Source organism: Pelobates fuscus, chromosome 9, assembly GCF_036172605.1.
Source record: "Pelobates fuscus isolate aPelFus1 chromosome 9, aPelFus1.pri, whole genome shotgun sequence".
In the NCBI taxonomy this organism is placed as follows: domain Eukaryota; kingdom Metazoa; phylum Chordata; class Amphibia; order Anura; family Pelobatidae; genus Pelobates; species Pelobates fuscus.
Window position 1 is genome coordinate 3,833,141 of NC_086325.1, and position 27,990 is coordinate 3,861,130.

At 48.9% G+C, this 27,990-nt stretch overlaps 1 protein-coding gene across 1 annotated transcript; it reads right to left on the bottom strand.

Annotated features, from left to right (window-relative positions):
• Positions 1 to 112: 112 nt before the first annotated feature.
• On the bottom strand, positions 113 to 27,990 carry LOC134572990 (mucin-2-like). Its single transcript, XM_063432344.1, has 9 exons — positions 27,831 to 27,990; positions 26,697 to 27,577; positions 24,719 to 26,510; positions 22,204 to 24,526; positions 21,762 to 22,095; positions 20,199 to 20,481; positions 18,197 to 19,405; positions 17,198 to 18,034; positions 113 to 324 (listed from the first exon to the last, which is right to left on the bottom strand). The coding sequence occupies exons 1-9, from the start codon at positions 27,988 to 27,990 to the stop codon at positions 113 to 115; spliced, it is 8,031 nt and encodes a 2,676-aa protein (XP_063288414.1).

The following is a 27,990-nucleotide window of genomic DNA, read 5'->3' on the forward strand; positions in this document are numbered from 1 at the left end:
TCGGTATGAATAAAGAACCTTTTTACTTCCTGAAGATCTGCCTCCATCTCTGTGTTTGGTTTCTGCAATTGATTACGGTAACATTTCTGGTGCTATTGGGCCTGGAATCTCATCACATGGAAGCCTGTGCAGATATTTGAGACAGTAATCTTTTTCCAAATCCTCCATGGCTGCACCCGTGGACTTCTGCGTGGACCTCCTTTCGTCTCAGCGCCACTGGCCTGTTGTCCAGGAGATCATCATCTTCTATGCAGTGAGTACCAGGGTGTTCCGTCGATGAGTGTGAACCCAGGTCTAGGAACTTAAAGGTAAGACAGTGATAGACTGTGGACCCGTTAGGGGTCAAATTTGTAACCGGTAATCTGACTGCCCCCTTCCTACGAAGGGAAGAAGCGAAGGCGCACCGCTTAACTGAAGTTAAACGCTCTGTAGCCAGCCCGTTTAACGCAGGGACTTTAGTCAGGCTGAATTCTGTGTATATATGTTCAGCCGGACACCGGTATCCTGGCAGACTAAGTGTTATCCTGTTGTATATTTGGTCACTAGATTGGGGATACCGGAGAGACTAAGCGAGATTCTGTTGTATATTCCGTCCACTAGTTCTCACACTATCTTGAATAAGTGTGTCCTGATGTAAATTCCGCCACTAGATCATAGATAGAATATATAGGCTAGTTGGATCCTGCTGCACATTTTGTCCACTAGACCGTGGTGCCTAGTGATGTCGCGAACACAAAATTTTCGGTTCGCGAACGGCGAACGGGAACTTCCGCAAACGTTCGCGAACCGGCGAACCGGGCGAACCACCATTGACTTCAATGGGCAGGCGAATTTTAAAACCCACAGGGACTCTTTCTGGCCACAAAAGTGATGGAAAAGTTGTTTCAAGGGGACTAACACCTGGACTGTGGCATGCCGGAGGGGGATCCATGGCAAAACTCCCATGGAAAATGACAAAGTTGATGCAGAGTCTGGTTTTAATCCATAAAGGGCATAAATCACCTAACATTCCTAAATCACAATGGATATGGATTGACAACTGTCCTCAGAGACCCTGATACACACTGACACAGAGCAGAATAGGGACTGTTCCCCCTACATAGGGTCACTTGGCAGATATGGATTGACACCTATGTTACGGACCGTTTCAGCATAAAAGGGGAAAAATCAGTTTAGGCGATAATCCCCTTTTCACAAAAAGGCACAGCTACTGTAAAAGCACCAAAACTCACGAATTCGGATATAAATGAATGCACCAAACTCCCGAACTGCATACAAGGGAATAAGGTAGCACTCCAACTGGAACCTCACGAATAGCTGCTAGCAGACGAACAGGAAAAGCAGACATCAGCTTACACTCCTAGCAGTCAATCTCCAGCAGCATACAGTGAATCCCCCCAAGAACGAGACAAGGCTCCGTGTTGAAGGTCAAGCAGTGGTCTGTTTATTCAGGGCTACCTGCCCCTGTATTTATGCAGGTCTCCCACCTGGTGGACACTCCCCTAGGGGACCAGATGGAAGACTGAAACAGCAGCATTTCCGTACACACAGCCACAATACTTTCCCACCATGCATCTTGGTTTCCTCCTCCCTGCCCTGGAGATAATTAATGAAGTAATTCAATTATCTCCTAAGACAAAGGCCAGACTCCATTATGCACATGGTGACACAGAAACAGACTATCACTTTAAAATACATACAGACACATTTTATACACAAAACACAGACATGTAACATATCCCCAGATAGCTCAGGTCTGGGTGCACATTATTAGGTGAATGGCACCCAGATCACACAAATACATTTTAATTGCCATGGAGCCAAAGTCTTTAATTATACGAACAGGCTCCATGGCAGGCTATCTGGGTTACTACAGTTCACATAAAACAAACTACCGAATTTCCCTGCATTCACCAAATCCATACGAATGAGAACCAGGGGCTGGAGGTTCAGTGGTGCCTGCACGGAAAAGTGTCCGATTTTGGTGCATGAAAGCCGGGCAGAAAAGTGCTGGCTGCCCGGGGAGCTCCCGACCAGCGCCACCTAGCGGCCGCTAAGTGTAACAGCGGCCACACAGTTAACAGGCAATTAACCGCAGCTTCAGGGAGGTAAATTGGCAGCACACTCCAGCTTCTGGGTGGCCAATTAACAACGCCGGCCGGCTTCCCACGGCTCTGGGGAGGTTGGTGAACGGCTGTTTGTTCGGTAGATGAAATCTACCGAACTGCTGTGCAGAAAGGGAGAAATAAATCCTTCTGCACAGTAAAATTAACCCTTTAGCTGCCGGTCCATAGTCCAGAGGCAGCAGGCGGGCAACCAGGCTCCTCCAATACAATGTGGCGAGATTGGTTTCGTCACATCTCTCCCCCTTTCCAAAAAGACTAACAGGGTACCTGACCTCCTGCCGGTCAGTGCCCTTGTTAGTCCAGCAACCCACCCACAAAGGAAAAAAAACAGTACAGCCCACCCACAATAAATAGTTACTACACCTGGGTAGAGGAGAAGTTTGTCCATGTCCAGGTGCCTCACCACGGCTGTGTAGGGGACTGGTAGGCTGCCTTGGTGGGTTGCTGAGTGGGCAGAGACCAGCGGTACTCTGTCCTGGTGCCAGCACTACCACCGGAGTAGTCTGGTTGGAGCCTGGTTGCTGGAGACGGACTGTCTCCCCCTTAGTTGCATAGCTCTGCTGCTGAGTGGGGAGACCGGTTGTCTCCCCCTTGGATACACAGCTCTGTCGTGGGGGGGTAGGACCGACCATCCCTACCCCCTGTGTGGTAAGTGCAGAGACCACGGTCCCATCTGCACTGGTGGGGAGTTTACAGTCTCCCCCTGGTACATAGCTCTGTCGTGGGGGGGTAGGACCGACCGTCCCTACCCCCTGTGTGGTGAGTGCAGAGACCACGGTCCCATCTGCACCGGTGGGGGGTTTACAGTCTCCCCCTGGTACATTAAGCTGCCGCTGGGGAGAGGTGGTAACAATCTCCTCTCCCATACATACTTCCAGTCTTTGCGGAGGGAGACCGACTGTCTCTCCTCCCAATACACAGTCCTGCTGCTGGGGAAAGGAGGCTGGGCTCTCTATTCCCTGCTGGATACTCTGCCGCTGGGGACTGGAGACTGGGCTCCCAATTCCCGGCAAATAACACTGCCGCTGGAGAATGGAGACTGGGCTCCCAATTCCCGGCACATCACACTGCCGCTGGGGAATGGAGACTGGGCTCCCAATTCCCGAAAAATCACGCTGCCGCTGGGGAGGGAGGACACTGCTCTCCTCTCCCTGTATTTCCCACTGCCTTCCTGGCATACCACTCTGCTGCTGGGGGGCAGGAACAACTACCTCTGCCCCCTGTAACTCAGCCTGCCGCTGGGGAGGGAGGACGCTGCTCTCCTCTCCCTGTACTTCACATTGCCCTCCTGGCATATCACTCAGCTGCTGGGGGGCAGGAACAACTACCTCTGCCCCCTGTAACTCAGCCTGCCGCTGGGGAGGGAGGACACTGCTCTCCTCTCCCTGCACTTCACATTGCCCTCCTGGCATATCACTCTGCTGCTGGGGGGCAGGAACAACTACCTCTGCCCCCTGTAACTCAGCCTGCCGCCGGGGAGGGAGGACGCTGTTCTCCGCTCCCTGCACTTCACACTGCCTTCCTGGCATATCACTCTGCTGCTGGGGGGCAGGAACAACTACCTCTGCCCCCTGTAACTCAGCCTGCCGCTGGGGAGGGAGGACACTGCTCTCCTCTCCCTGCACTTTACACTGCCGCTGGGAAATGGAGACTGGGCTCCCAATTCCCTGCAGGACCGGTGGAGAGACCTCGGTCCCATCTCCACTGGCCACCTGGGGTTCTTCCCAGTAAAACTGTACAATATCTTCCCAGCTGAAGGGGTCTGAATCTGGATCTGGGTCTGCGCTTCCCTGCTGAGCCTTCTCACTGGAGTGGAACAGATTTTTGTAGCCCTGTTCCAGCTCCATCTCCCGGGTCACCAGGTGGACCAAGTCTTGCTCAATCTTGTGAGTGTCGTCCCAGTCATACCTGCTCTCCCTCCACTCAAAGAGATCCTGGAATCGGGCTTGTGTAGCGCTCCCAAACTCAGGCTCTGCAAAAGTCTCCCATAACAAGCCAGGACCATCAAACTCGTCTCCCTCTGGCTTGTCATGCTCGGCTGTCCAGGGCAGGTACTGAGCTTCATACCACCAGAGCGCCTGGTAGGCATCCTCCAGCCACATTTCCTGCCATACTAGGTGTTCCAATTCCCTCACCCATTCCTCCAGGGGCTGCTCTCCCAGGAAGGGCATCCGCAGGGCTACTCGCTTCTGCAACCGCTGCTCCTCCTTGGGGAATCTCCCGTCCTGCTGGTATTCCACCATACCCAGTGCCTGGTACCAGATGCCTTTGCATACTGCATCTCAGTCATCCATGTCACCCTCATCGTACTCCACTGCTGGTTGCATGCTGGTGCTGTCAGGGTCGCTGTACTGAGACATGCGTTGCCCTCAATTTGTAAAATCCAGAGCAATGGTGTCTCCTGTAGCTGTCCTTCTGGCTGTAGGAACGATCCCACCGCTGCCACCAATTGTTACGGACCGTTTCAGCATAAAAGGGGAAAAATCAGTTTAGGCGATAATCCCCTTTTCACAAAAAGGCACAGCTACTGTAAAAGCACCAAAACTCACGAATTCGGATATAAATGAATGCACCAAACTCCCGAACTGCATACAAGGGAATAAGGTAGCACTCCAGCTGGAACCTCACGAATAGCTGCTAGCAGACGAACAGGAAAAGCAGACATCAGCTTACACTCCTAGCAGTCAATCTCCAGCAACATACAGTGAATCCCCCCAAGAACGAGACAAGGCTCCGTGTTGAAGTTCAAGCAGTGGTCTGTTTATTCAGGGCTACCTGCCCCTGTATTTATGCAGGTCTCCCACCTGGTGGACACTCCCCTAGGGGACCAGATGGAAGACTGAAACAGCAGACAGACATGTATCATTTTCGTACACACAGCCACAATACTTTCCCACCATGCATCTTGGTTTCCTCCTCCCTGCCCTGGAGATAATTAATGAAGTAATTCAATTATCTCCTAAGACAAAGGCCAGACTCCATTATGCACATGGTGACACAGAAACAGACTATCACTTTAAAATACATACAGACACATTTTATACATAAAACACAGACATGTAACATATCCCCAGATAGCTCGGGTCTGGGTGCACATTATTAAGTGAATGGCACCCAGATCACACGAATACATTTTAATTGCCATGGAGCCAAAGTCTTTAATTATACGAACAGGCTCCATGGCAGGCTATCTGGGTTACTACAGTTCACATAAAACAAACTACCGAATTTCCCTGCATTCACCAAATCCATACGAATGAGAACCAGGGGCTGGAGGTTCAGTGGTGCCTGCACGGAAAAGTGTCCGATTTTGGTGCATGAAAGCCGGGCAGAAAAGTGCTGGCTGCCCGGGGAGCTCCAGACCAGCGCCACCTAGCGGCCGCTAAGTGTAACAGCGGCCACACAGTTAACAGGCAATTAACCGCAGCTTCAGGGAGGTAAATTGGCAGCACACTCCAGCTTCTGGGTGGCCAATTAACAACGCCGGCCGGCTTCCCACGGCTCTGGGGAGGTTGGTGAACGGCTGTTTGTTCGATTAAATCTACCGAACTGCTGTGCAGAAAGGGAGAAATAAATCCTTCTGCACAGTAAAATTAACCCTTTAGCTGCCGGTCCATAGTCCAGAGGCAGCAGGCGGGCAACCAGGCTCCTCCAATACAATGTGGCGAGATTGGTTTCGTCACAACCTATCCTAAGGATCCCTGATACACACTGACACAGAGCAGAATAGGGACTGTTCCCCCTACATAGGGTCACTTGGCAGATATGGATTGACACCTATCCTAATGATCCCTGATACACACTGACACAGAGCAGAATAGGGACTGTTCCTCCTACATAGGGTCACTTGGCAGATATGGATTGACACCTATCCTAAGGATCCCTGATACACACTGACACAGAGCAGAATAGGGACTGTTCCCCCTACATAGGGTCACTTGGCAGATATGGATTGACACCTATCCTAAGGATCCCTGATACACACTGACACAGAGCAGAATACGGACTGTTCCCCCTACATAGGGTCACTTGGCAGATATGGATTGACACCTATCCTAAGGATCCCTGAAGCACACTGACACAGAGCAGAATAGAGAATGTTCCCCCTACATAGGGTCACTTGGCAGATATGGATTGACACCTGTCCTCAGGGACCCTGATACACACTGACACAGAGCAGAATAGGGACTGTTCCTCCTACATAGGGTCACTTGGCAGATATGGATTGACACCTATCCTAATGATCCCTGATACACACTGACACAGAGCAGAATAGAGACTGTTCCCCCTACATAGGGTCACTTGGCAGATATGGATTGACACCTATCCTAAGGATCCCTGATACACACTGACACAGAGCAGAATAGAGACTGTTCCCCCTACATAGGGTCACTTGGCAGATATGGATTGACACCTGTCCTCAAAACCCCTGATACACACTGACACAGAGCAGAATAGAGACTGTTCCCCCTACATAGGGTCACTTGGCAGATATGGATTGACACCTATCCTAAGGATCCCTGATACACATTGACACAGAGCAGAATAGAGAATGTTCCCCCTACATAGGGTCACTTGGCAGATATGGATTGACACCTATCCTAAGGATCCCTGAAACACACTGACACAGAGCAGAATAGAGAATGTTCCCCCTACATAGGGTCACTTGGCAGATATGGATTGACACCTATCCTAAGGATCCCTGACACAGAGCAGAATACGGACTGTTCCCCTACATAGGGTCACTTGGCAGATATGGATTGACACCTGTCCTCAGGGACCCTGATACACACTGACACAGAGCAGAATAGGGACTGTTCCTCCTACATAGGGTCACTTGGCAGATATGGATTGACACCTATCCTAATGACCCCTGATACACACTGACACAGAGCAGAATAGAGACTGTTCCCCCTACATAGGGTCACTTGGCAGATATGGATTGACACCTATCCTAAGGATCCCTGATACACACTGACACAGAGCAGAATACGGACTGTTCCCCCTACATAGGGTCACTTGGCAGATATGGATTGACACCTATCCTAAGGATCCCTGAAACACACTGACACAGAGCAGAATAGAGAATGTTCCCCCTACATAGGGTCACTTGGCAGATCTGGATTGACACCTGTCCTCAGAGACCCTGATACACACTGACACAGAGCAGAATAAAGAATGTTCCCCCTACATAGGGTCACTTGGCAGATATGGATTGACACCTGTCCTCAAAACCCCTGATACACACTGACACAGAGCAGAATAGAGACTGTTCCCCCTACATAGGGTCACTTGGCAGATATGGATTGACACCTATCCTAAGGATCCCTGATACACATTGACACAGAGCATAATAGAGAATGTTCCCCCTACATAGGGTCACTTGGCAGATATGGATTGACACCTGTCCTCAAAACCCCTGATACACACTGACACAGAGCAGAATAGAGACTGTTCCCCCTACATAGGGTCACTTGGCAGATATGGATTGACACCTGTCCTCAAAACCCCTGATACACACTGACACAGAGCAGAATAGAGACTGTTCCCCCTACATAGGGTCACTTGGCAGATATGGATTGACACCTATCCTAAGGATCCCTGATACACATTGACACAGAGCAGAATAGAGAATGTTCCCCCTACATAGGGTCACTTGGCAGATATGGATTGACACCTATCCTAAGGATCCCTGAAACACACTGACACAGAGCGGAATAGAGAATGTTCCCCCTACATAGGGTCACTTGGCAGATATGGATTGACACCTATCCTAAGGATCCCTGATACACACTGACACAGAGCAGAATACGGACTGTTCCCCTACATAGGGTCACTTGGCAGATATGGATTGACACCTGTCCTCAGGGACCCTGATACACACTGACACAGAGCAGAATAGGGACTGTTCCTCCTACATAGGGTCACTTGGCAGATATGGATTGACACCTATCCTAATGACCCCTGATACACACTGACACAGAGCAGAATAGAGACTGTTCCCCCTACATAGGGTCACTTGGCAGATATGGATTGACACCTATCCTAAGGATCCCTGATACACACTGACACAGAGCAGAATACGGACTGTTCCCCCTACATAGGGTCACTTGGCAGATATGGATTGACACCTATCCTAAGGATCCCTGAAACACACTGACACAGAGCAGAATAGAGAATGTTCCCCCTACATAGGGTCACTTGGCAGATATGGATTGACACCTATCCTAAGGATCCCTGATACACACTGACACAGAGCAGAATAAAGACTGTTCCCCCTACATAGGGTCACTTGGCAGATATGGATTGACACCTGTCCTCAAAACCCCTGATACACACTGACACAGAGCAGAATAGAGACTGTTCCCCCTACATAGGGTCACTTGGCAGATATGGATTGACACCTATCCTAAGGATCCCTGATACACATTGACACAGAGCAGAATAGAGAATGTTCCCCCTACATAGGGTCACTTGGCAGATATGGATTGACACCTGTCCTCAAAACCCCTGATACACACTGACACAGAGCAGAATAGAGACTGTTCCCCCTACATAGGGTCACTTGGCAGATATGGATTGACACCTATCCTAAGGATCCCTGAAACACACTGACACAGAGCAGAATAGAGAATGTTCCCCCTACATAGGGTCACTTGGCAGATATGGATTGACACCTATCCTAAGGATCCCTGATACACACTGACACAGAGCAGAATACGGACTGTTCCCCTACATAGGGTCACTTGGCAGATATGGCGTTGTCGTGGGAGGAGGAGGAGGATGACTTCCACCTCTTCCCCTGTTAGATTCCCGTTGTGCTGTGACATCACCCTTATACGCTGTGTAAAGCATACTTTTAATTTTATTAGCAAATGCTGCATCCTTTCCGACTTGTAATTCGGTAACATTTCCGCCACTTTCTGCTTATACCGGGGGTCTAGTAGCGTGGACACCCAGTACAGGTTGTTCTCCTTCAGCCTTTTTATACGAGGGTCCCTCAACAGGCACGACAGCATGAAAGACCCCATTTGCACAAGGTTGGATGCCGAGCTACTTATTTCCCGTTCCTCCTCCTCAGTGATGTCAATGAAGGCATGTTCTTCCCCCAGCCACGTACAACACCACGGGTACCATATAGGTGACAACGAGCACCCTGGTATGCCTTTTGTGGTTGGTCTTCCTCCTGCTCCTCAAAGCCACATTCCTCCTCTGACTCCTCTTCCTCACAATCCTCTTCCAGCGTTGCCGCAGGTCCAGCAAGCGATGCTGATAAGGCTGTTTCTGGTGGTGATGGTGACCACAACTCTTCCTCTTCCTCTTCACGCTCATCTACGGCCTGATCCAGCACTCTTCGCAGGGCACGCTCCAGGAAGAAAACAAATGGTATGATGTCGCTGATGGTGCCTTCGCTGCGACTGACTAGGTTTGTCACCTCCCTGGCATGTTGTTTCGCCGCTGGATATCTGCAAAGTGCGCCATGGCCGTGTAGGAACGCCTGAAATGGCCACGCATCTTCCTGGCCTGCTTCAGGACGTCCTGTAAGCCTGTGTACTTATGCACAAAGCGTTGTACGATCAGATTACACACATGTGCCATGCACGGCACATGTGTCAACTTGCCCAACTTCAATGCCGCCAACAAATTTTTTCCGTTGTCACAAACCACTTTGACGATATCCAGTTGCTGCGGAGTCAGCCACTTTTCCACCTGTGCGTTCAGGGCGGACAGGAGTGCTTGTCCGGTGTGACTCTCTGCTTTCAAGCAAGTCAAACCCAAGACGGCGTGACACTGCCGTATCCGAGATGTGGAATAGTACCTGGGGAGCTGGGGGGGTGCCGTTGATGTGGAGCAAGATGCAGCAGCAGAAGAGGACTCAGCCGAGGAGGTTATGGAAGAGGATGGAGTAGGAGGAGTAGAGGAGGTGGCAGCAGGCCTGCCTGCAAGTCGTGGCGGTGTCACCAACTCCTCTGCAGAGCCACGCATTCCATGCTTGGCAGCCGTCAGCAGGTTTACCCAATGCGCAGTGTAGGTGATATACCTGCCCTGACCATGCTTTGCAGACCAGGTATCAGTGGTCAGATGGACCCTTGCCCCAACACTGTGTGCCAGACATGCCATTACTTCCTTTTGCACAATCGAGTACAGGTTGGGGATTGTCTTTTGTGAAAAAAAAATTTGTCCGGGTACCTTGCACTGCGGTGTCCCAATAGCTACAAATTTTTTGAACGCCTCAGACTCCACCAGCTTGTATGGTAAAAGCTGGTGGGCTAATAGTTCAGACAAGCCAGCTGTCAGACGCCGGGCAAGGGGGTGACTTTCTGACATTGGCTTCTTACGCTTAAACATGTCCTTGACAGACACCTGACTGTGGGCAGATGAGCGGGAACTGCTCTAGGCGAGAGACGGAGTGGCGGATGGTTGAGAGGGGGCAAGGAGGACAGCAGCGGTTGATGTGGCTGAAGATGCTGGACCAGGAGGAGGATTGCGGCTTTGAGTTTGTGTGCTGCTTGTACTCATGTGCGATCATGGGCCTACGCAAAGCAGTTGTACCTAGGTGGGTGTTGGACTTCCCATGACTCAGTTTCTTTTGGCACAGGTTGCAAATGGCATAGCTGTTGTCCGAGGCAGACACACAAAAAAAAATCCACACTGCTGAGCTCTGCAATGACGGCATTCTGGTGGTGGACACAACATGCGTTGATTGGCGTGCTGTCGGGCTGACCCCGGGTGCCAATGCATGTTGTCTGACTGTGCCACTAGCTCCTTGCGACAACCTCCCCCTGCTTCCAACTCGTCTCCTCCTCCTCTCTGTCTCCCCATCTGAACTTTCGCCCTGTTCTTCTTCTTGCCGAGCGGGCACCCACGTGACATCCATGGACGCATCGTCATCATCAACCGCTTCACTTGTATCTGACAACTCAGCAAAGGAAGCAGCAGCGGGTACAACATCATCATAATCACACCGTACGTCCATGTGTGTAATGCTGCCTGACTGAGACATGTCCCTGTTATCTACATCCTCTGGCAATAATGGTTGCGCATCACTCATTTCTTCAAACGGATGTGTAAATAACTCCTCTGACAGATAAAGTGAAGCGGCTGTGGTGCTAGTGTTGGTGGTGGCGGCAGGCGGGTGAGTGGTATCTTGAGAGGTGCCCGAAGCTAAGCTGGAGGAGGATGGTGCGTCAAGGTTCCGAGCAGAAGCTGTAGAAGATTGGGTGTCCTGTGTTAGCAAGTCAACTATGTCCTCAGAACTTTTCAAGTTGGGGTATAGGGCAGGAGGGGTGGGAGTATAATGGCAGGGGGGTTATAATGGCAGTGAGGTGGGAGTATAGGGCAGGGGGTGTGGGGGTAAAGGGGTGGGAGTATAATGGCGGGGGGTATAGGGCAAGGGGTGTTATAATGGCAGGGAGGTGGGGGTATAGGGCAGGGGGGATTATAATGGCAGGGGGGATTATAATGGCAGGGAGGGTGGGCGTATAATGGCCGTGGGGGGTGGGGTATAGGGCAGGGAGGGTGGTGGTATAATGGCAGGGGGGTTATAATGGCAGGGAGGGTGAGGGTATAATGGCAGTGGGGGGTGGGGTATAGGGCAGGGAGGGTGGTGGTATAATGGCAGGGGGTATAGGTCAGGGGTGGTGGGGTATAGGGCAGGGAGGGTGGTGATATAATGGCAGGGGGTATAGGGCAGGGGGTATAGGGCACGGGGGTGGGGTATAGGGCAGGGAGGGTGGTGGTATAATGGCAGGGGTGTATAGGGCAGAGAGGGTGGTGGTATAATGGCAGGGAGGGTGGTGATATAATAGCAGGGGGTATAGGGCAGGGAGGGTGGTGGTATAATGGCAGGGGGTATAGGGCAGGGAGGGTGGTGGTATAATGGCAGGGGGTATAGGGCAGGGAGGGTGGTGGTATAATGGCAGGGAGGGTGGTGGTATAATGGCAGGGGGGTATAGGGCAGGGAGGGTGGTGGTATAATGGCAGGGGGGGTTAAAGGGCAGGGAGGGTGGTGGTATAATGGCAGGGGGGTATAGGGCAGGGGGGTATAGGGCAGGGAGGGTGGTGGTATAATGGCAGGGGGTTATAGGGCAGGGGGTATAGGGCAGGGAGGGTGGTGATATAATGGCAGGGGGGTATAGGGCAGGGAGGGTGGAGGTATAATGGCAGGGGGTATAGGGCAGGGAGGGTGGTGGTATAATGGCAGGGGGTATAGGACAGGGAGGGTGGTGGTATAATGGCAGGGGGGTATAGGGCAGGGAGGGTGGTGGTATAATGGCAGGGGGGTTATAGGGCAGGGAGGGTGGTGGTATAATGGCAGGGGGTATAGGGCAGGGGTGGTGGTGATATAATGGCAGGGGGTATAGGGCGGGGGTGGTGATACAATGGCGGGGGTTATATGGCGGGGGGTGATATAATGGCAGGGGGTATAGGGCAGGGAGGGTGGTGGTATAATGGCAGGGAGGGTATAGGGCAGGGAGGGTGGTGGTATAATGGCAGTGGGTATAGGGCAGGGGGGTGATATAATGGCAGGGGGGCTATCGGGCAGGGAGGGTGGTGGTATAATGGCAGGGGGTATAGGTCAGGGGTGGTGGGGTATAGGGCAGGGAGGGTGGTGATATAATGGCAGGGGGTATAGGGCAGGGGGCATAGGGCACGGGGGTGGGGTATAGGGCAGGGAGGGTGGTGGTATAATTGCAGGGGTGTATAGGGCAGAGAGGGTGGTGGTATAATGGCAGGGGGGTATAGGGCAGGGGGGTATAGGGCAGGGAGGGTGGTGGTATAATGGCAGGGGGTATAGGGCAGGGAGGGTGGTGGTATAATGGCAGGGGGTATAGGGCAGGGAGGGTGGTGGTATAATGGCAGGGGTTATAGGGCAGGGAGGGTGGTATAATGGCAGGGGGTATAGGGCAGGGAGGGTGGTGATATAATGGCAGGGGGGCATAGGGCAGGGAGGGTGATATAATGGCAGGGGGGTATAGGGCAGGGAGGATGGTGGTATAATGGCAGGGGGGTTATAGGGCAGGGAGGGTGGTGGTATAATGGCAACGGGTATAGGGCAGGGGTGGTGGTGATATAATGGCAGGGGGGTATAGGGCGGGGGGGTGATACAATGGCGGGGGTTATATGGCGGGGGGTGATATAATGGCAGGGGGTATAGGGCAGGGAGGGTGGTGGTATAATGGCAGGGGGGGTATAGGGCAGGGAGGGTGGTGGTATAATGGCAGGGGGTATAGGGCAGGGGGGTTGATATAATGGCGGGGGGCTATAGGCCAGGGGGGTGATATAATGGCAGGGGGTATAGGGCAGGGAGGGTGGTGGTATAATGGCAGGGGGTATAGGGCAGGGGGGTGGTGATATAATGGCAGGGGGTATAGGGCGGGGGGGTGATATAATGGCAGGGGGCTATAGGGCGGGGGTGATATAATAGCAGGGGGGTATAAGCAGGGACGGTGGTGGTATAATGGCGGGGGGGTTATAGGGCAGGGAGGGTGGTGGTATAATGGCAGGGGGTATAGGGCAGGGGGGTGGTGATATAATGGCAGAGGGGTATAGGGTGGGGGGTGATATAATGGCAGGGGGGTATAGGGCAGGGAGGGTGGTGGTATAATGGCAGGGGGGTATAGGGCAGGGGGGGTGGTATAATGGCAGGGGGTATAGGGCAGGAAGGGTGGTGGTATAATGGCAGGGGGGGTTATAGGGCAGGGAGGGTGGTGGTATAATGGCAGGGGGTACAGGGCAGGGAGGGTGGTGGTATAATGGCAGGGGGTATAGGGCAGGGAGGGTGGTGGTATTATGGCAGGGGGGTGTAGGGCAGGGGGTGGTGATATAATGGCAGGGGGTGATATAATGGCAGGGGGTTACAGGGCAGGGAGGGGGTTATAATGGCAGGGGGGTGGTGATATAATGGCAGGGGGTATAGGGCAGGGGGTGATATAATGGCAGGGGGTACAGGGCAGGGAGGGGGGTTATAATGGCAGGGGGTATGGGGCAGGGGGGTGGTGATATAATGGCAGGGGGTATAGGACAGGGGGTGGTGATATAATGGCAGGGGTAGAGGGCAGGGGGGTGATATAATGGCAGGGGGGTACAGGGCAGGGAGGGGGGGTTATAATGCCAGTGGGGTGTGGGGTATATGGCAGGGGGTTTATAATGGCAGTGGTGGTATAGGGCAGGGGGGTGGTGATATAATGGCAGGGGGTATAGGGCAGGGGGGTGGTGATATAATGGCAGGGGGTATAGGGCGGGGGGGTGATATAATGGCAGGGGGTATAGGGCGGGGGTGATATAATGGCAGGGGGTACTGGGCAGGGAGGGTGGTGGTATAATGGCAGGGGGTACTGGGCAGGGAGGGTGGTGGTATAATGGCAGGGGGTATAGGGCAGGGGGGGTGATATAATGGCAGGGGGTACAGGGCACGGAGGGGGGGTTATAATGGCAGTGGGGGGGTATAGGACAGGGAGGGGGGGTTATAATGGCAGTGGGGGGGTATAGGACAGGGAGGGTGGTATAAAAGTTACTTACCATTTGGCATTTAGGAGGGTGCATGGGCAGCAGCTCCTTCCCAGGCAGGCAGCAGGTGCAGGGGATCTGTACAGAGTGACCGCGGGGGAGCAACCTGGTTCTGCGCCCCCTGCTGGTACACTCCGAAATAGCCTCCCTGCAGCTCAGTGTGAGTCAGAACACAGGCTGGGAATCCCCTCCTTGTGCTCTGACTCACTGACTGAGCGCCGCTCTGCGCCCCCTGCTGGTACACTCCGAAATAGCCTCCCTGCTGCTCAGTGTGTGAGTCAGAACACAGACTGGGAATCCCCTCCTTGTGCTCTGACTCACACACTGAGCGCCGCTCTGCGCCCCCTGCTGGTACACTCCGAAATAGCCTCCCTGCAGCTCAGTGTGTGAGTCAGAACACAGACTGGGAATCCCCTCCTTGTGCTCTGACTCACACACTGAGCGCCGCTCTGCGCCCCCTGCTGGTACACTCCGAAATAGCCTCCCTGCAGCTCAGTGTGGGAGTCAGAACACAGACTGGGAATCCCCTCCTTGTGCTCTGACTCACACACTGAGCGCCGCTCTGCGCCCCCTGCTGGTCCCCCCCCGAAATAGCCTCCCTGCAGCTCAGTGTGTGAGTCAGAACACAGGCTGGGAATCCCCTCCTTGTGCTCTGACTCACTGACTGAGCGCCGGTCTGCCGGAGCTGCGGGAGAGCAGGAGGTATAGAGCCTGGCACCCCCCTGCTGAGTGGCACCCGCGTACGCCACTGCACATAGCTAATGTGGGGCCTGGGATGACCTGAGCAGTCCGGGCCCCCCAGGACCGCCGGGCCCATGACAACCGTTATGGTTGTCATGCCCTGATGGCGGCCCTGTTAACATTAGCCAGGAACTGCATTGTTATTTCTGCTCTTATATGTGTATCTCTTTAACCACAATACAGTGTGTATTTCCATGTCTGTATTTATTTCATGTCTCTGAGTTATTAAGTGGAGGGTACTCATCTACTCAGTGGGGTGGGTTCCCCATAAATAGAAGTTGCACTGAGTGGAGGCACTGCGTCAGAACAGGATGTCCCGATCTCCCAACTATAGCGGAGGCTCACGATCCCTGTCAGCGACAGAAGAAGGTGTAACTGCTGCTAGCTACGGCTTGTTGCCAGGAGCAGGGCAAAAAAGGGTTACACATATATATATATTAAAATACACTAAGACAGTGTATGTGTAAGTGTATATATATACACTGTCCTGAGGAAAGTCCCGAGCTGGGACTGAAACGTTGACGCTATTCTGCATCACACCAGTACTTTTATGTAAATAATAAAAGCTTTGTTTTATGAAGACCGTGAGTGCGGACCATCATTTAGATTTTTGTATTTTGGATGACCTTGGCCCGGCATTTCCAAGTATGTTTCAAGCTAGCCTGAAGTGCAAAGAAACTTCAAATTTGTATATATATATATATAAAAATGTTTTAGCACTCCTACCTCCAGCCAATGGTACCTGGTGCCCAGCCACACTGCAATATAAAAATAAACGATTGCCGGCACTCCTGGATTTCCAACATCAATTCGGTTTTATTGTCTTAGTCGATGTTTCAGTCCCTAACCTGGTGTGTCCTGATGAAAGTCCAAGGTTAGGGACTGAAACGTCGACCATGACAATAAAACTAAATGGATGTTGGAAATCCAGGAGTGCCGGCAATCGTTTATATATATATATATATATATATATATATGATCAAAGTATATATTATTTAATTTTAAACTGTGTTTAAACTTCATTTAACTTTATTTCATGCAGCAGGCACTCCCCCTGCTGGCACTGCTATTGACGGCTATTCTGTCCATGTGATCGTGAGGTCCTTGCAAGGACCTCGCGATCACATGGCCCAGGAGGGCTGGATCAGACTGTCTGTTGTTGGGATGCCAGGCAAGTCCCCCCCATCGCGATTGCCGGCATGGGATCGCCGGCGAGCAGGTAAGTGAATAGGATGGCGGGGACTTTCTATGCTGCCCGCCGGCATTTAGAGCCGGGTCCCCAAGGACGGCATAGTACACCCGCCGTCCTTAAGTGGTTAAAAGAGACAATGCTCACTTGCAACCTGTGTTCACTTAGCATTCGTTTTTTCCTTTCACTGCTTTAGAATTCATTATCTCTTCCTCTGTTAATAGCCTGCAGGGGCCTACAACAGCCACATGTATGCGATTAAACTTCAATTAACAGAGCAAAATAAGAATTTCTAAAGTAAACACACTGTCCAGCCATATCTGATTGAGAATGAAACCATTTTTTTAATGCAGGGTGAAAAAGAAACAACATGATGTAACTCCTAAATGGCAGAGAAGCTAGGGGGCATTATCTATACACCAACACTGCTTCATTGCAATAAAGTTGTTTTAGTGCTTAAAGTGTGTCTTTAGCAAAAAAAAAAGGGAAATATATTAGACTATGAAAGTCTCATTTTGTATTAGATAAAAATGTAATTAATAACAAGTAAAATAGCTAGTTTAATTATTTGAATTACTTTTAAACTGTTATAGTTGTACGATAAAATATTCAATACATTATTTTACATTACCTTCTCCTGATGGGGATGCAGTATCCTGGACTGTTGTAAAAATGGAGGAAAGTGTACCAGTAACAGTGGGAGATGTAGCAAACTCATCGTAAACACATGGAGTACAAGGAGTGCCCCAGTCATGAGTGGTCAATGTTCCCCAGTCCTCGGTAGGAGTTACAGAAGCTGTGCTTATTGAGGTAGTAGATGTTGTCCATGTATTAGAGACAACCGTTGTGGTTACTTTAGCTTCAGTGGTACTGTGGGCTGCTGGACCAGTTGATGTTGGTGTTGCAATGGTGCTGGTTGTTGTTGGGTTCATTGTTGTTGTCAGAATTACTGTAGTACTGGGTGCAGTCAGAGCAGTTGTTGCAGGTATTTCATTGGTGCTGGCTGATGTTGGACCAGTTGTCATGGAAACTTTTGTTGTACTTGTTGTTGTGGAAGCTAAAGCGGTGCTAGCTATTGTAGAGCTATCTGTCATAGCCACAGTAGTACTGCCTGTTGTTGGGTGATTTGTTGTAGTGGGAGTTACAGTAGTACTAACTGTTGTTGTGGTAGCTGAAGTAGCACTGACTGTTATTTGAGTAGTTGCTATGGAAGGTAAGGTAGTACTGATGGTTGTTGGGGTAGTTATTGTGGTAGCTGAAGTAGTACTGACTGTTGTTGGGGTAGATGTTGTGGTAGGTGGAGTCGTACTGACTGTTGTTGGGGTAGATGTTGTGGTAGGTGGAGTCGTACTGACTGTTGTTGGGGTAGTTGAAGAAGTACTTTCTGTTGTTGGGGTACTTGTAGTGGTAGCTGAAGTAGTACTGACTTTTGTTGGGGTAGTTGTTCTTGTAGGTGAAGTAGTACTGACTGTTGGGGCAGATGTTGTGGTAGGTGGAGTCGTACTAACTGTTGTTGGGGTAGTTGCTGTAGTGGCTGAAATAGTACTGACTGTTGCTGGGGTAGTTGTTGTGGTAGCTGAAGTTGTACTGACTGTTGTTGGGGTAGTTGTTGTGGTAGCTGAATTAGTACTGACTGTTGTTGCTGTAGTTGTTGTGGTAGATGATGTAGAACTGACTGTGGTTGGGGAAAATGTTGTGGTAGCTGAAGTAGTACTGACTGTTGTTGGGGTAGTTGTTGTGGTAGCTGAAGGAGAAATGCCTATTGTTGGGGTAGTTGTTGTAGCTGAAATAGTACGGACTGTTGTTGGTGAAGTTGTTGTGGTAGGTGAGGTAGTACTTTCTGTTTTTGGGGTAGTAGTTGTGGTAGATGAAGTAGTACTGACTGTTGTTGGAGTAGTTGTTGTGGTAGGTGAAGTTGTACTGACTGTTGTTGGGGTAGTTGTTGTGGTAGGTGAAGTAGTACTGACTGTTGTTGGAGTAGTTGTGGTAGCTGAAGTTGTACTGACTGTTGTTGGGGTAGTTGTTGTGGTAGGTGAAGTAGTACTGACTGTTGTTGGGGTAGTTGTTGTGGTAGCTGAAGTAGTACTGACTGTTGTTGGGGTAGTTGTTGTGGTAGGTGAAGTAGTACTGACTGTTGTTGGAGTAGTTGTGGTAGCTGAAGTTGTACTGACTGTTGTTGGGGTAGTTGTTGTGGTAGGTGAAGTAGTACTGACTGTTGTTGGGGTAGTTGTTGTGGTAGCTGAAGTAGTACTGACTGTTGTTGGAGTAGTTGTGGTAACTGAAGTAGAACTGCCTATTGTTGGGGTAGTTGTTGTGGTAGCTGAAGTTGTACTGACTGTTGTTGGGTTAGTTATTGTGGTAGGTGAAGTAGTACTGACTGTTGTTGGGGTAGTTGTTGTTGTAGCCGAAGTAGTACTGACTGTTGTTGGGGTAGTTGTTGTGGTAGCTGAAGTAGAACTGCCTATTGTTGGGGTAGTTGTTGTGGTAGCTGAAGTAGTACTGACTGTTGTTGGGGTAGTTGTTGTGGTAGATGAAGTAGTACCGACTGTTGTTGGGGTAGTTGTTGTGGTAGATGAAGTAGTACTGACTGTTGTTGGGGTAGTTGTTGTGGTAGGTGAAGTAGTACTGACTGTTGTTGGGGTAGTTGTTGTTGTAGCCGAAGTAGTACTGACTGTTGTTGGGGTAGTTGTTGTGGTAGCTGAAGTTGTACTGACTGTTGTTGGGTTAGTTATTGTGGTAGGTGAAATCGTACTGACTGTTGTTGGGGTAGTTGTTGTTGTAGCTGAAGTAGTAATGACTGTTGTTGGGGTAGTTGTTGTGGTAGCTGAAGTAGAACTGCCTATTGTTGGGGTAGTTGTTGTGGTAGCTGAAGTAGTACTGACTGTTGTTGGGGTAGTTGTTGTTGTAGATGAAGTAGTACCGACTGTTGTTGGGGTAGTTGTTGTGGTAGATGAAGTAGTACTGACTGTTGTTGGGGTAGTTGTTGTGGTAGCTGAAGTAGTACTGACTGTTGTTGGAGTAGTTGTGGTAGCTGAAGTAGAACTGCCTATTGTTGGGGTAGTTGTTGTGGTAGCTGAAGTAGTACTGACTGTTGTTGGGGTAGTTATTGTGGTAGGTGAAGTAGTACTGACTGTTGTTGGAGTAGTTGTTGTGGCAGGTGAAGTAGTACTGACTGTTGTTGGGGTAGTTATTGTGGTAGCTGAAGTAGTACTGACTGTTGTTGGGGTAGTTGTTGTGGTAGCTGAAGTTGTACTGACTGTTGTTGGGGTAGTTGTTGTGGTAGCTGAAGTAGTACTTTCTGTTTTTGGGGTAGTTGTTGTGGTAGCTGAAGTAGTACTGACTGTTGTTGGGGTAGTTATTGTGGTAGGTGAAGTAGTACTGACTGTTGTTGGAGTAGTTGTTGTGGTAGGTGAAGTTGTACTGACTGTTGGGGTAGTTGTTGTGGTAGCTGAAGTTGTACTGACTGTTGTTGGGGTAGTTGTTGTGGTAGCTGAAGTAGTACTGACGGTTGTTGGGGTAGTTGTTGTGGTAGGTGAAGTAGTACTTTCTGTTTTTGGGGTAGTTGTTGTGGTAGCTGAAGTAGTACTGACTGTTGTTGGGGTAGTTGTTGTGGTAGCTGAAGTAGTACTGACTGTTGTTGGGGTAGTTGGGGTAGCTGAAGTAGTACTTTCTGTTTTTGGGGTAGTTGTTGTGGTAGCTGAAGTAGTACTGACTGTTTTTGGGGTAGTTGTTGGGGTAGCTGAAGTAGTACCGACTGTTTTTGGGGTAGTTGTTGGGGTAGCTGAAGTAGTACTGACTGTTGTTGGGGTAGTTATTGTGGTAGGTGAAGTAGTACTGACTGTTGTTGGAGTAGTTGTTGTGGTAGGTGAAGTAGTACTGACTGTTGGGGTAGTTGTTGTGGTAGCTGAAGTTGTACTGACTGTTGTTGGGTTAGTTATTGTGGTAGCTGAAGTAGTACCGACTGTTGTTGGGGTAGTTGTTGTGGTAGCTGAAGTAGTACTTTCTGTTTTTGGGGTAGTTGTTGTGGTAGCTGAAGTAGTACTGACTGTTGTTGGGGTAGTTGGGGTAGCTGAAGTAGTACTGACTGTTGTTGGGGTAGTTGTTGTGGTAGCTGAAGTAGTACTGACTGTTGTTGGGTTAGTTATTGTGGTAGCTGAAGTAGTACTGACTGTTGTTGGGGTCGTTGTTGTGGTAGCTGAAGTTGTACTGACTGTTGTTGGGTTAGTTATTGTGGTAGGTGAAGTAGTACTGACTGTTGTTGGGGTAGTTGTTGTGGTAGCTGAAGTAGTACTGACTGTTGTTGGGGTAGCTGACGTAGTACTGACTGTTGTTGGAGTAGTTGTTGTGGTAGCTGAAGTTGTACTAACTGTTGTTGGGTTAGTTATTGTGGTAGGTGAAGTAGTACTGACTGTTGTTGGGGTAGCTGAAGTAGTACTGACGGTTGTTGGGGTAGTTGTTGTGGTAGCTGACGTAGTACTGACTGTTGTTGGAGTAGTTGTTGTGGTAGCTGAAGTTGTACTGACTGTTGTTGGGTTAGTTATTGTGGTAGCTGAAGTAGTACCGACTGTTGTTGGGGTAGTTGTTGTGGTAGCTGAAGTAGTACTTTCTGTTTTTGGGGTAGTTGTTGTGGTAGCTGAAGTAGTACTGACTGTTGTTGGGGTAGTTGGGGTAGCTGAAGTAGTACTGACTGTTGTTGGGGTAGTTGTTGTGGTAGCTGAAGTAGTACTGACTGTTGTTGGGTTAGTTATTGTGGTAGCTGAAGTAGTACTGACTGTTGTTGGGGTCGTTGTTGTGGTAGCTGAAGTTGTACTGACTGTTGTTGGGTTAGTTATTGTGGGAGGTGAAGTAGTACTGACTGTTGTTGGGGTAGTTGTTGTGGTAGCTGAAGTAGTACTGACTGTTGTTGGGGTAGCTGACGTAGTACTGACTGTTGTTGGAGTAGTTGTTGTGGTAGCTGAAGTTGTACTAACTGTTGTTGGGTTAGTTATTGTGGTAGGTGAAGTAGTACTGACTGTTGTTGGGGTAGCTGAAGTAGTACTGACGGTTGTTGGGGTAGTTGTTGTGGTAGCTGACGTAGTACTGACTGTTGTTGGAGTAGTTGTTGTGGTAGCTGAAGTTGTACTGACTGTTGTTGGGTTAGTTATTGTGGTAGTACTGACTGTTGTTGGGGTAGTTGTTGTGGTAGCTGAAGTAGTACTGACTGTTGTTGGGGTAGTTGTTGTGGTAGCTGAAGTAATACTGACTGTTGTTGGAGTAGTTGTGGTAGCTGAAGTTGTACTGACTGTTGTTGGGGTAGTTATTGTGGTAGCTGAAGTAGTACTGACTGTTGTTGGGGTAGTTGTTGTGGTAGCTGAAGTTGTACTGACTGTTGTTGGGTTAGTTATTGTGGTAGGTGAAGTAGTACTGACTGTTGTTGGGGTAGTTGTTGTGGTAGCTGAAGTAGTACTGACGGTTGTTGGGGTAGTTGTTGTGGTAGCTGACGTAGTACTGACTGTTGTTGGAGTAGTTGTTGTGGTAGCTGAAGTTGTACTGACTGTTGTTGGGTTAGTTATTGTGGTAGGTGAAGTAGTACTGACTGTTGTTGGGGTAGCTGAAGTATTACTGACGGTTGTTGGGGTAGTTGTTGTGGTAGCTGACGTAGTACTGACTGTTGTTGGAGTAGTTGTTGTGGTAGCTGAAGTTGTACTGACTGTTGTTGGGTTAGTTATTGTGGTAGGTGAAGTAGTACTGACTGTTGTTGGGGTAGTTGTTGTGGTAGCTGAAGTAGTACTGACTGTTGTTGGGGTAGTTGTTGTGGTAGCTGAAGTAGTACTGACTGTTGTTGGAGTAGTTGTGGTAGCTGAAGTAGTACTGACTGTTGTTGGAGTAGATGTGGTAGCTAAAGTAGTACTGACTGTTGTTGGGGTAGTTGTTGTGGTGGATGAAGTAGCACTGGCTGTTGTTGGGGTAGTTGTTGATGTAGCCGAAGTAGTACTGACTGTTGTTGTTGTAGTTGTGGTAGCTGAAGTAGTACTGACTGTTGTTGGGGTAGTTGTTGTGGTAGCTGAAGTAGTACTGACTGTTGTTGGGGTAGCTGAAGTAGTGCTGACGGTTGTTGGGGTAGTTGTTGTTGTAGCTGACGTAGTACTGACTGTTGTTGGAGTAGTTGTTGTGGTAGCTGAAGTTGTACTGACTGTTGTTGGGTTAGTTATTGTGGTAGGTGAAGTAGTACTGACTGTTGTTGGGGTAGTTGTTGTGGTAGCTGAAGTAGTACTGACTGTTGTTGGAGTAGTTGTGGTAGCTGAAGTTGTACTGACTGTTGTTGGGTTAGTTATTGTGGTAGGTGAAGTAGTACTGACTGTTGTTGGGGTAGTTGTTGTGGTGGATGAAGTAGCACTGGCTGTTGTTGGGGTAGTTGTTGCTGTAGCCGAAGTAGTACTGACTGTTGTTGTAGTAGTTGTGGTAGCTGAAGTAGAACTGCCTATTGTTGGGGTAGTTGTTGTGGTAGCTGAAGTAGTACTGACTGTTGTTGGGGTAGTTGTTGTGGTAGCTGAAGTAGTACTGACTGTTGTTGGGGTAGTTGTTGTGGTAGATGAAGTAGTACTGACTGTTGTTGGGGTAGTTGTTGTGGTAGATGAAGTAGTACTGACTGTTGTTGGGGTAGTTGTTGTGGTAGCTGAAGTAGTACTGACTGTTGTTGGGGTAGTTGTTGTGGTAGCTGAAGTAGTACTGACTGTTGTTGGGGTAGTTGTTGTGGTAGCTGAAGTAGTACTGACGGTTGTTGGGGTAGTTGTTGTGGTAGGTGAAGTAGTACTTTCTGTTTTTGGGGTAGTTGTTGTGGTAGCTGAAGTAGTACTGACTGTTGTTGGGGTAGTTGTTGTGGTAGCTGAAGTAGTACTGATGGTTGTTGGGGTAGTTGTTGTGGTAGCTGAAGTAGTACTGACTGTTGTTGGGGTAGTTGTTTTGGTAGCTGAAGTAGTACTGATGGTTGTTGGGGTAGTTGTTGTGGTAGGTGAAGTATTACTGACTGTTGTTGGGGTAGTTGTTGTGGTAGGTGAAGTAGTACTGACTGTTGTTGGGATAGTTGTTGTTGTAGCCAAAGTAGTACTGACTGTTAGAGTACTTGTTGTGGGACTCACAGTAGTACTGACTGGTTTTGGGGTAGTTGTTGTGGTACCTGAAATAGTACTGATGGTTTTTGGGGTAGTTGTTGTTGTTGTTGAAGTAGTACTATGTGTTGTTGGGGTAGTTGTTGTGGTAGATGAAGTAGTGTTGACTATTGTAGGGGTAGTTGTTGGGGTAGCTGAAGTAGTACTGACGGGTGTTGGGGTAGTTGTTGTGGTAAATGAAGTAGTACTGACGGTTCTTGGGGTAGTTGTTGTGGTAGGTGAGGTAGTACTGGCTGTTGTTGGGGTAGTTGTTGTGGTAGCTGAATTAGTACTGACTGTTGTTGCTGTAGTTGTTGTGGTAGCTGAAGTAGAACTGACTGTTGTTGGGGTAGTTGTGGTAGCTGAAGTTGTATTGACTGTTGTTGGGGTAGTTGGGGTGGCTGAAGTTGTATTGACTGTTGTTGGGGTAGTTGGGGTCGCTGAAATAGTACTGACTGTTGTTGGGGTAGTTGTTGTGGTAGCTGAAGTAGAACTGCCTATTGTTGGGGTAGATGTTGTGGTAGCTGAAGTTGTACTGCCTGTTGTTGGGGTAGTTGTTGCGGTAGATGAAGTAGTACTGACTGTTGTTGGGGTAGTTGTTGTGGTAGCTGAAGTAGAACTGCCTATTAAGTGGGTAGTTGTTGTTGTAGCTGAAGTAGTACTGACTGTTTTTGGGGTAGTAGTAGTTGTAGCCAAAGTAGTACTGTCTATTGTTGGGGTACTTGTTGTGGGAGTCATAGTGGTACTGACTGTTGTTGGGGTAGTTGTTCTGGTAGCTGAAGTAGTACTGACTGTTGTTGGGGTAGTTGTTGTGGTAGGTGAAGTAGTACTTTCTGTCGTTGGGGTAGTTGTTGTGGTAGATGAAGTAGTACTGACTGTTGTTGGGGTAGTTGTTGTGGTAGGTGAAGTAGTACTGACTGTTGTTGGGATAGTTGTTGTTGTAGCCAAAGTAGTACTGACTGTTAGGGTACTTGTTGTGGGACTCACAGTAGTACTGGCTGTTGTTGGGGTAGTTGTTGTGGTACCTGAAATAGTACTGATGGTTGTTGGGGTACTTGTTGTGGGACTCACAGTAGTACTGGCTGTTGTTGGGGTAGTTGTTGTGGTACCTGAAATAGTACTGATGGTTGTTGGGGTAGTTGTTGTTGTTGTTGAAGTAGTACTATGTGTTGTTGGGGTAGTTGTTGTGGTAGATGAAGTAGTACTGACTGATGTTTGGGTAGTTGTTGTGGTAGATGAAGTAGTACTGACGGTTGTTGGGGTAGTTGTTGTGGTAGGTGAAGTAGTACTGACTGTTGTTGGGGTAGTTTTTGTGGTAGCTAAAGTAGTAATGACTATTGTTGGGGTAGTTGTTCTGGTAAATGAAGTAGTACTGACGGTTCTAGGGGTAGTTGTTGTGGTAGCTGAAGTTGAACTGCCTATTGTTGGGGTAGTTGTTGTAGCTGAAATAGTACGGACTGTTGTTGGTGAAGTTGTTGTGGTAGTTAAGGTAGTACTGACTGTTGTTGGGGAAGATGTTGTGGTAGCTGAAGTAGTACTGACTGTTGTTGGGGTAGTTGTGGTAGCTGAAGTTGTACTGACTGTTGTTGGGGTAGTTGTTGTGGTAGCTGAAGTAGAACTGCCTATTGTTGGGGTAGTTGTTGTTGTAGCTGAAGTAGTACGGACTGTTGTTGGTGAAGTTGTTGTGGTAGATGAGGTAGTACTGACTATTGTTGGGGTACTTGTTGTGGTAGCTGAAGTTGTACTGACTGTTGTTGGGGTAGATGTTGTGGTAGCCAAAGTAGTACTGACTGTTGTTGGGGTAGTTGTTGTGGTAGCTGAAGTAGTACTGACTGTTGTTGGAGTAGTTGTGGTAGCTGAAGTTGTACTGACTGTTGTTGGGGTAGTTATTGTGGTAGGTGAAGTAGTACTGACTGTTGTTGGGGTAGTTGTTGTGGTGGATGAAGTAGCACTGGCTGTTGTTGGGGTAGTTGTTGTGGTAGCTGAAGTAGAACTGACTGTTGTTGGGGTACTTGTTGTGGGACTCACAGTAGTACTGACTGTTGTTGGGGTAGTTGTTGTGGTACCTGAAATAGTACTGATGGTTGTTGGGGTAGTTGTTGTGGTACCTGAAATAGTACTGATGGTTGTTGGGGTAGTTGTTGTGGTAGTTGAAGTAGTACTGACGGTTGTTGGGGTAGTTGCTGTAGTAGGTGAAGTTGTACTGGTTGTTGTTGGGGTAGTTGTTGTGGTAGGTGAAGTAGTACTGACTGTTGTTGGGGCAGTTGTTGTGGTGGGTGAAGTTGTACTGGCTGCTGTTGGGGTATTTGTTGTGGTAACTGAAGTAGTACTGACTGGTGTTGTGGTAATTGTGGTAGATGAAGTAGTACTGACTGTTGTTGGGGTAGTTGTTGTGGTAGGTGAAGTAGTACTGATGGTTGTTGGGGTAGTTGTTGTGGTACCTGAAATAGTACTGATGGTTGTTGGGGTAGTTGTTGTGGTAATTGAAGTAGTACTGACGGTTGTTGGGGTAGTTGCTGTAGTAGGTGAAGTTGTACTGGCTGTTGTTGGGGTAGTTGTTGTGGTAGGTGAAGTTGTACTGGCTGTTGTTGGGGTAGTTGTTGTGGTAGCTGAAGTAGTACTGACTGTTGTTGGGGTAGTTGTTGTGGTAGGTGAAGTAGTACTGATGGTTGTTGGGGTAGTTGTTGTGGTAGGTGAAGTAGTACTGACTGTTGTTGGGGTAGTTGTTGTGGTAGGTGAAGTAGCACTGACTGTTGTTGGGGTAGTTGCTGTAGTAGGTGAAGTTGTACTGACTGTTGTTGGGGTAGTTGTTGTGGTAGGTGAAGTAGTACTGACTGTTGTTGGGGTAGTTGTTGTGGTAGGTGAAGTAGTACTGACTGTTGTTGGGGTAGTTGTTGTGGTAGGTGAAGTAGCACTGACTGTTTTTGGGGTAGTTGTTGTGGTAGCTGAAGTAGTACTGACTGTTGTTGGGGTAGTTGTTGTGGTAGGTGAAGTAGTACTGACTGTTGTTGGGGTAGTTGCTGTAGTAGGTGAAGTTGTACTGACTGTTGTTGGGGTAGTTGTTGTGGTAGGTGAAGTAGTACTGACTGTTGTTGGGGTACTTGTTGTGGGACTCACAGTAGTACCGACTGTTGTTGGGGTACTTGTTGTGGTAGGTGAAGTAGCACTGACTGTTGTTGGGGTAGTTGTTGTGGTAGATGAAGTAGTACTGACTGTTGTTGGGGTAGTTGCTGTAGTAGGTGAAGTTGTACTGACTGTTGTTGGGGTAGTTGTTGTGGTAGGTGAAGTAGTACTGACTGTTGTTGGGGTAGTTGTTGTGGTAGGTGAAGTAGCACTGACTGTTGTTGGGGTAGTTGTTGTGGTAGCTGAAGTAGTACTGACTGTTGTTGGGGTAGTTGTTGTGGTAGGTGAAGTAACACTGACTGTTGTTGGGGTAGTTGCTGTAGTAGGTGAAGTTGTACTGACTGTTGTTGGGGTAGTTGTTGTGGTAGGTGAAGTAGTACTGACTGTTGTTGGGGTAGTTGTTGTGGTAGGTGAAGTAGCACTGACTGTTGTTGGGGTAGTTGTTGTGGTAGGTGAAGTAGCACTGACTGTTGTTGGGGTAGTTGTTGTGGTAGGTGAAGTAGCACTGACTGTTGTTGGGGTAGTTGTTGTGGTAGGTGAAGTAGCACTGACTGTTGTTGGGGTAGTTGTTGTGGTAGGTGAAGTAGCACTGACTGTTGTTGGGGTAGTTGTTGTGGTAGGTGAAGTAGTACTTTCTGTTGTTGGGGTAGTTGTTGTGGTAGGTGAAGTAGCACTGACTGTTGTTGGGGTAGTTGTTGTGGTAGGTGAAGTAGCACTGACTGTTGTTGGGGTAGTTGTTGTGGTAGGTGAAGTAGCACTGACTGTTGTTGGGGTAGTTGTTGTGGTAGGTGAAGTAGTACTGACTGTTGTTGGGGTAGTTGTTGTGGTAGGTGAAGTAGCACTGACTGTTGTTCGGGTAGTTGTTGTGGTAGGTGAAGTTGTACTGACTGTTGTTGGGGTAGTTGTTGTGGTAGGTGAAGTAGTACTTTCTGTTGTTGGGGTAGTTGTTGTGGTAGGTGAAGTAGTACTGACTGTTGTTGGGGTAGTTGTTGTGGTAGGTGAAGTAGTACTGACTGTTGTTGCGGTAGTTGGTGTGGACGTGCTTGGTTTTAAGATTTCTGATGTTGTTATTACTGGTGTGATGGATTGTGTAGTTTGTGATGTTGTTGTCGTAATGAAAGTGCTTTGAGATACTGTTATTGTCACATATATTGTGGTATAGGCTGTGGTACAT

What these genes read in the sequence shown, in the direction of transcription:
- LOC134572990 (XM_063432344.1), bottom strand. Translation starts at nt 27,990, where the DNA reads ATGTACCACAGCCTATACCACAATATATGTGACAATAACAGTATCTCA. An exon ending in CTACCCCAACAACAGTCAGT is followed by an intron (nt 20,482 to 21,761) that starts ACTACTTCAGCT and finishes AACAACAGTCAG; the next exon opens with TACAACTTCAGCTACCACAA. An exon ending in CCCCAACTACCCCAACAACA is followed by an intron (nt 19,406 to 20,198) that starts GTCAGTACTACT and finishes CCCCAACAATAG; the next exon opens with GCAGTTCTACTTCAGCTACC.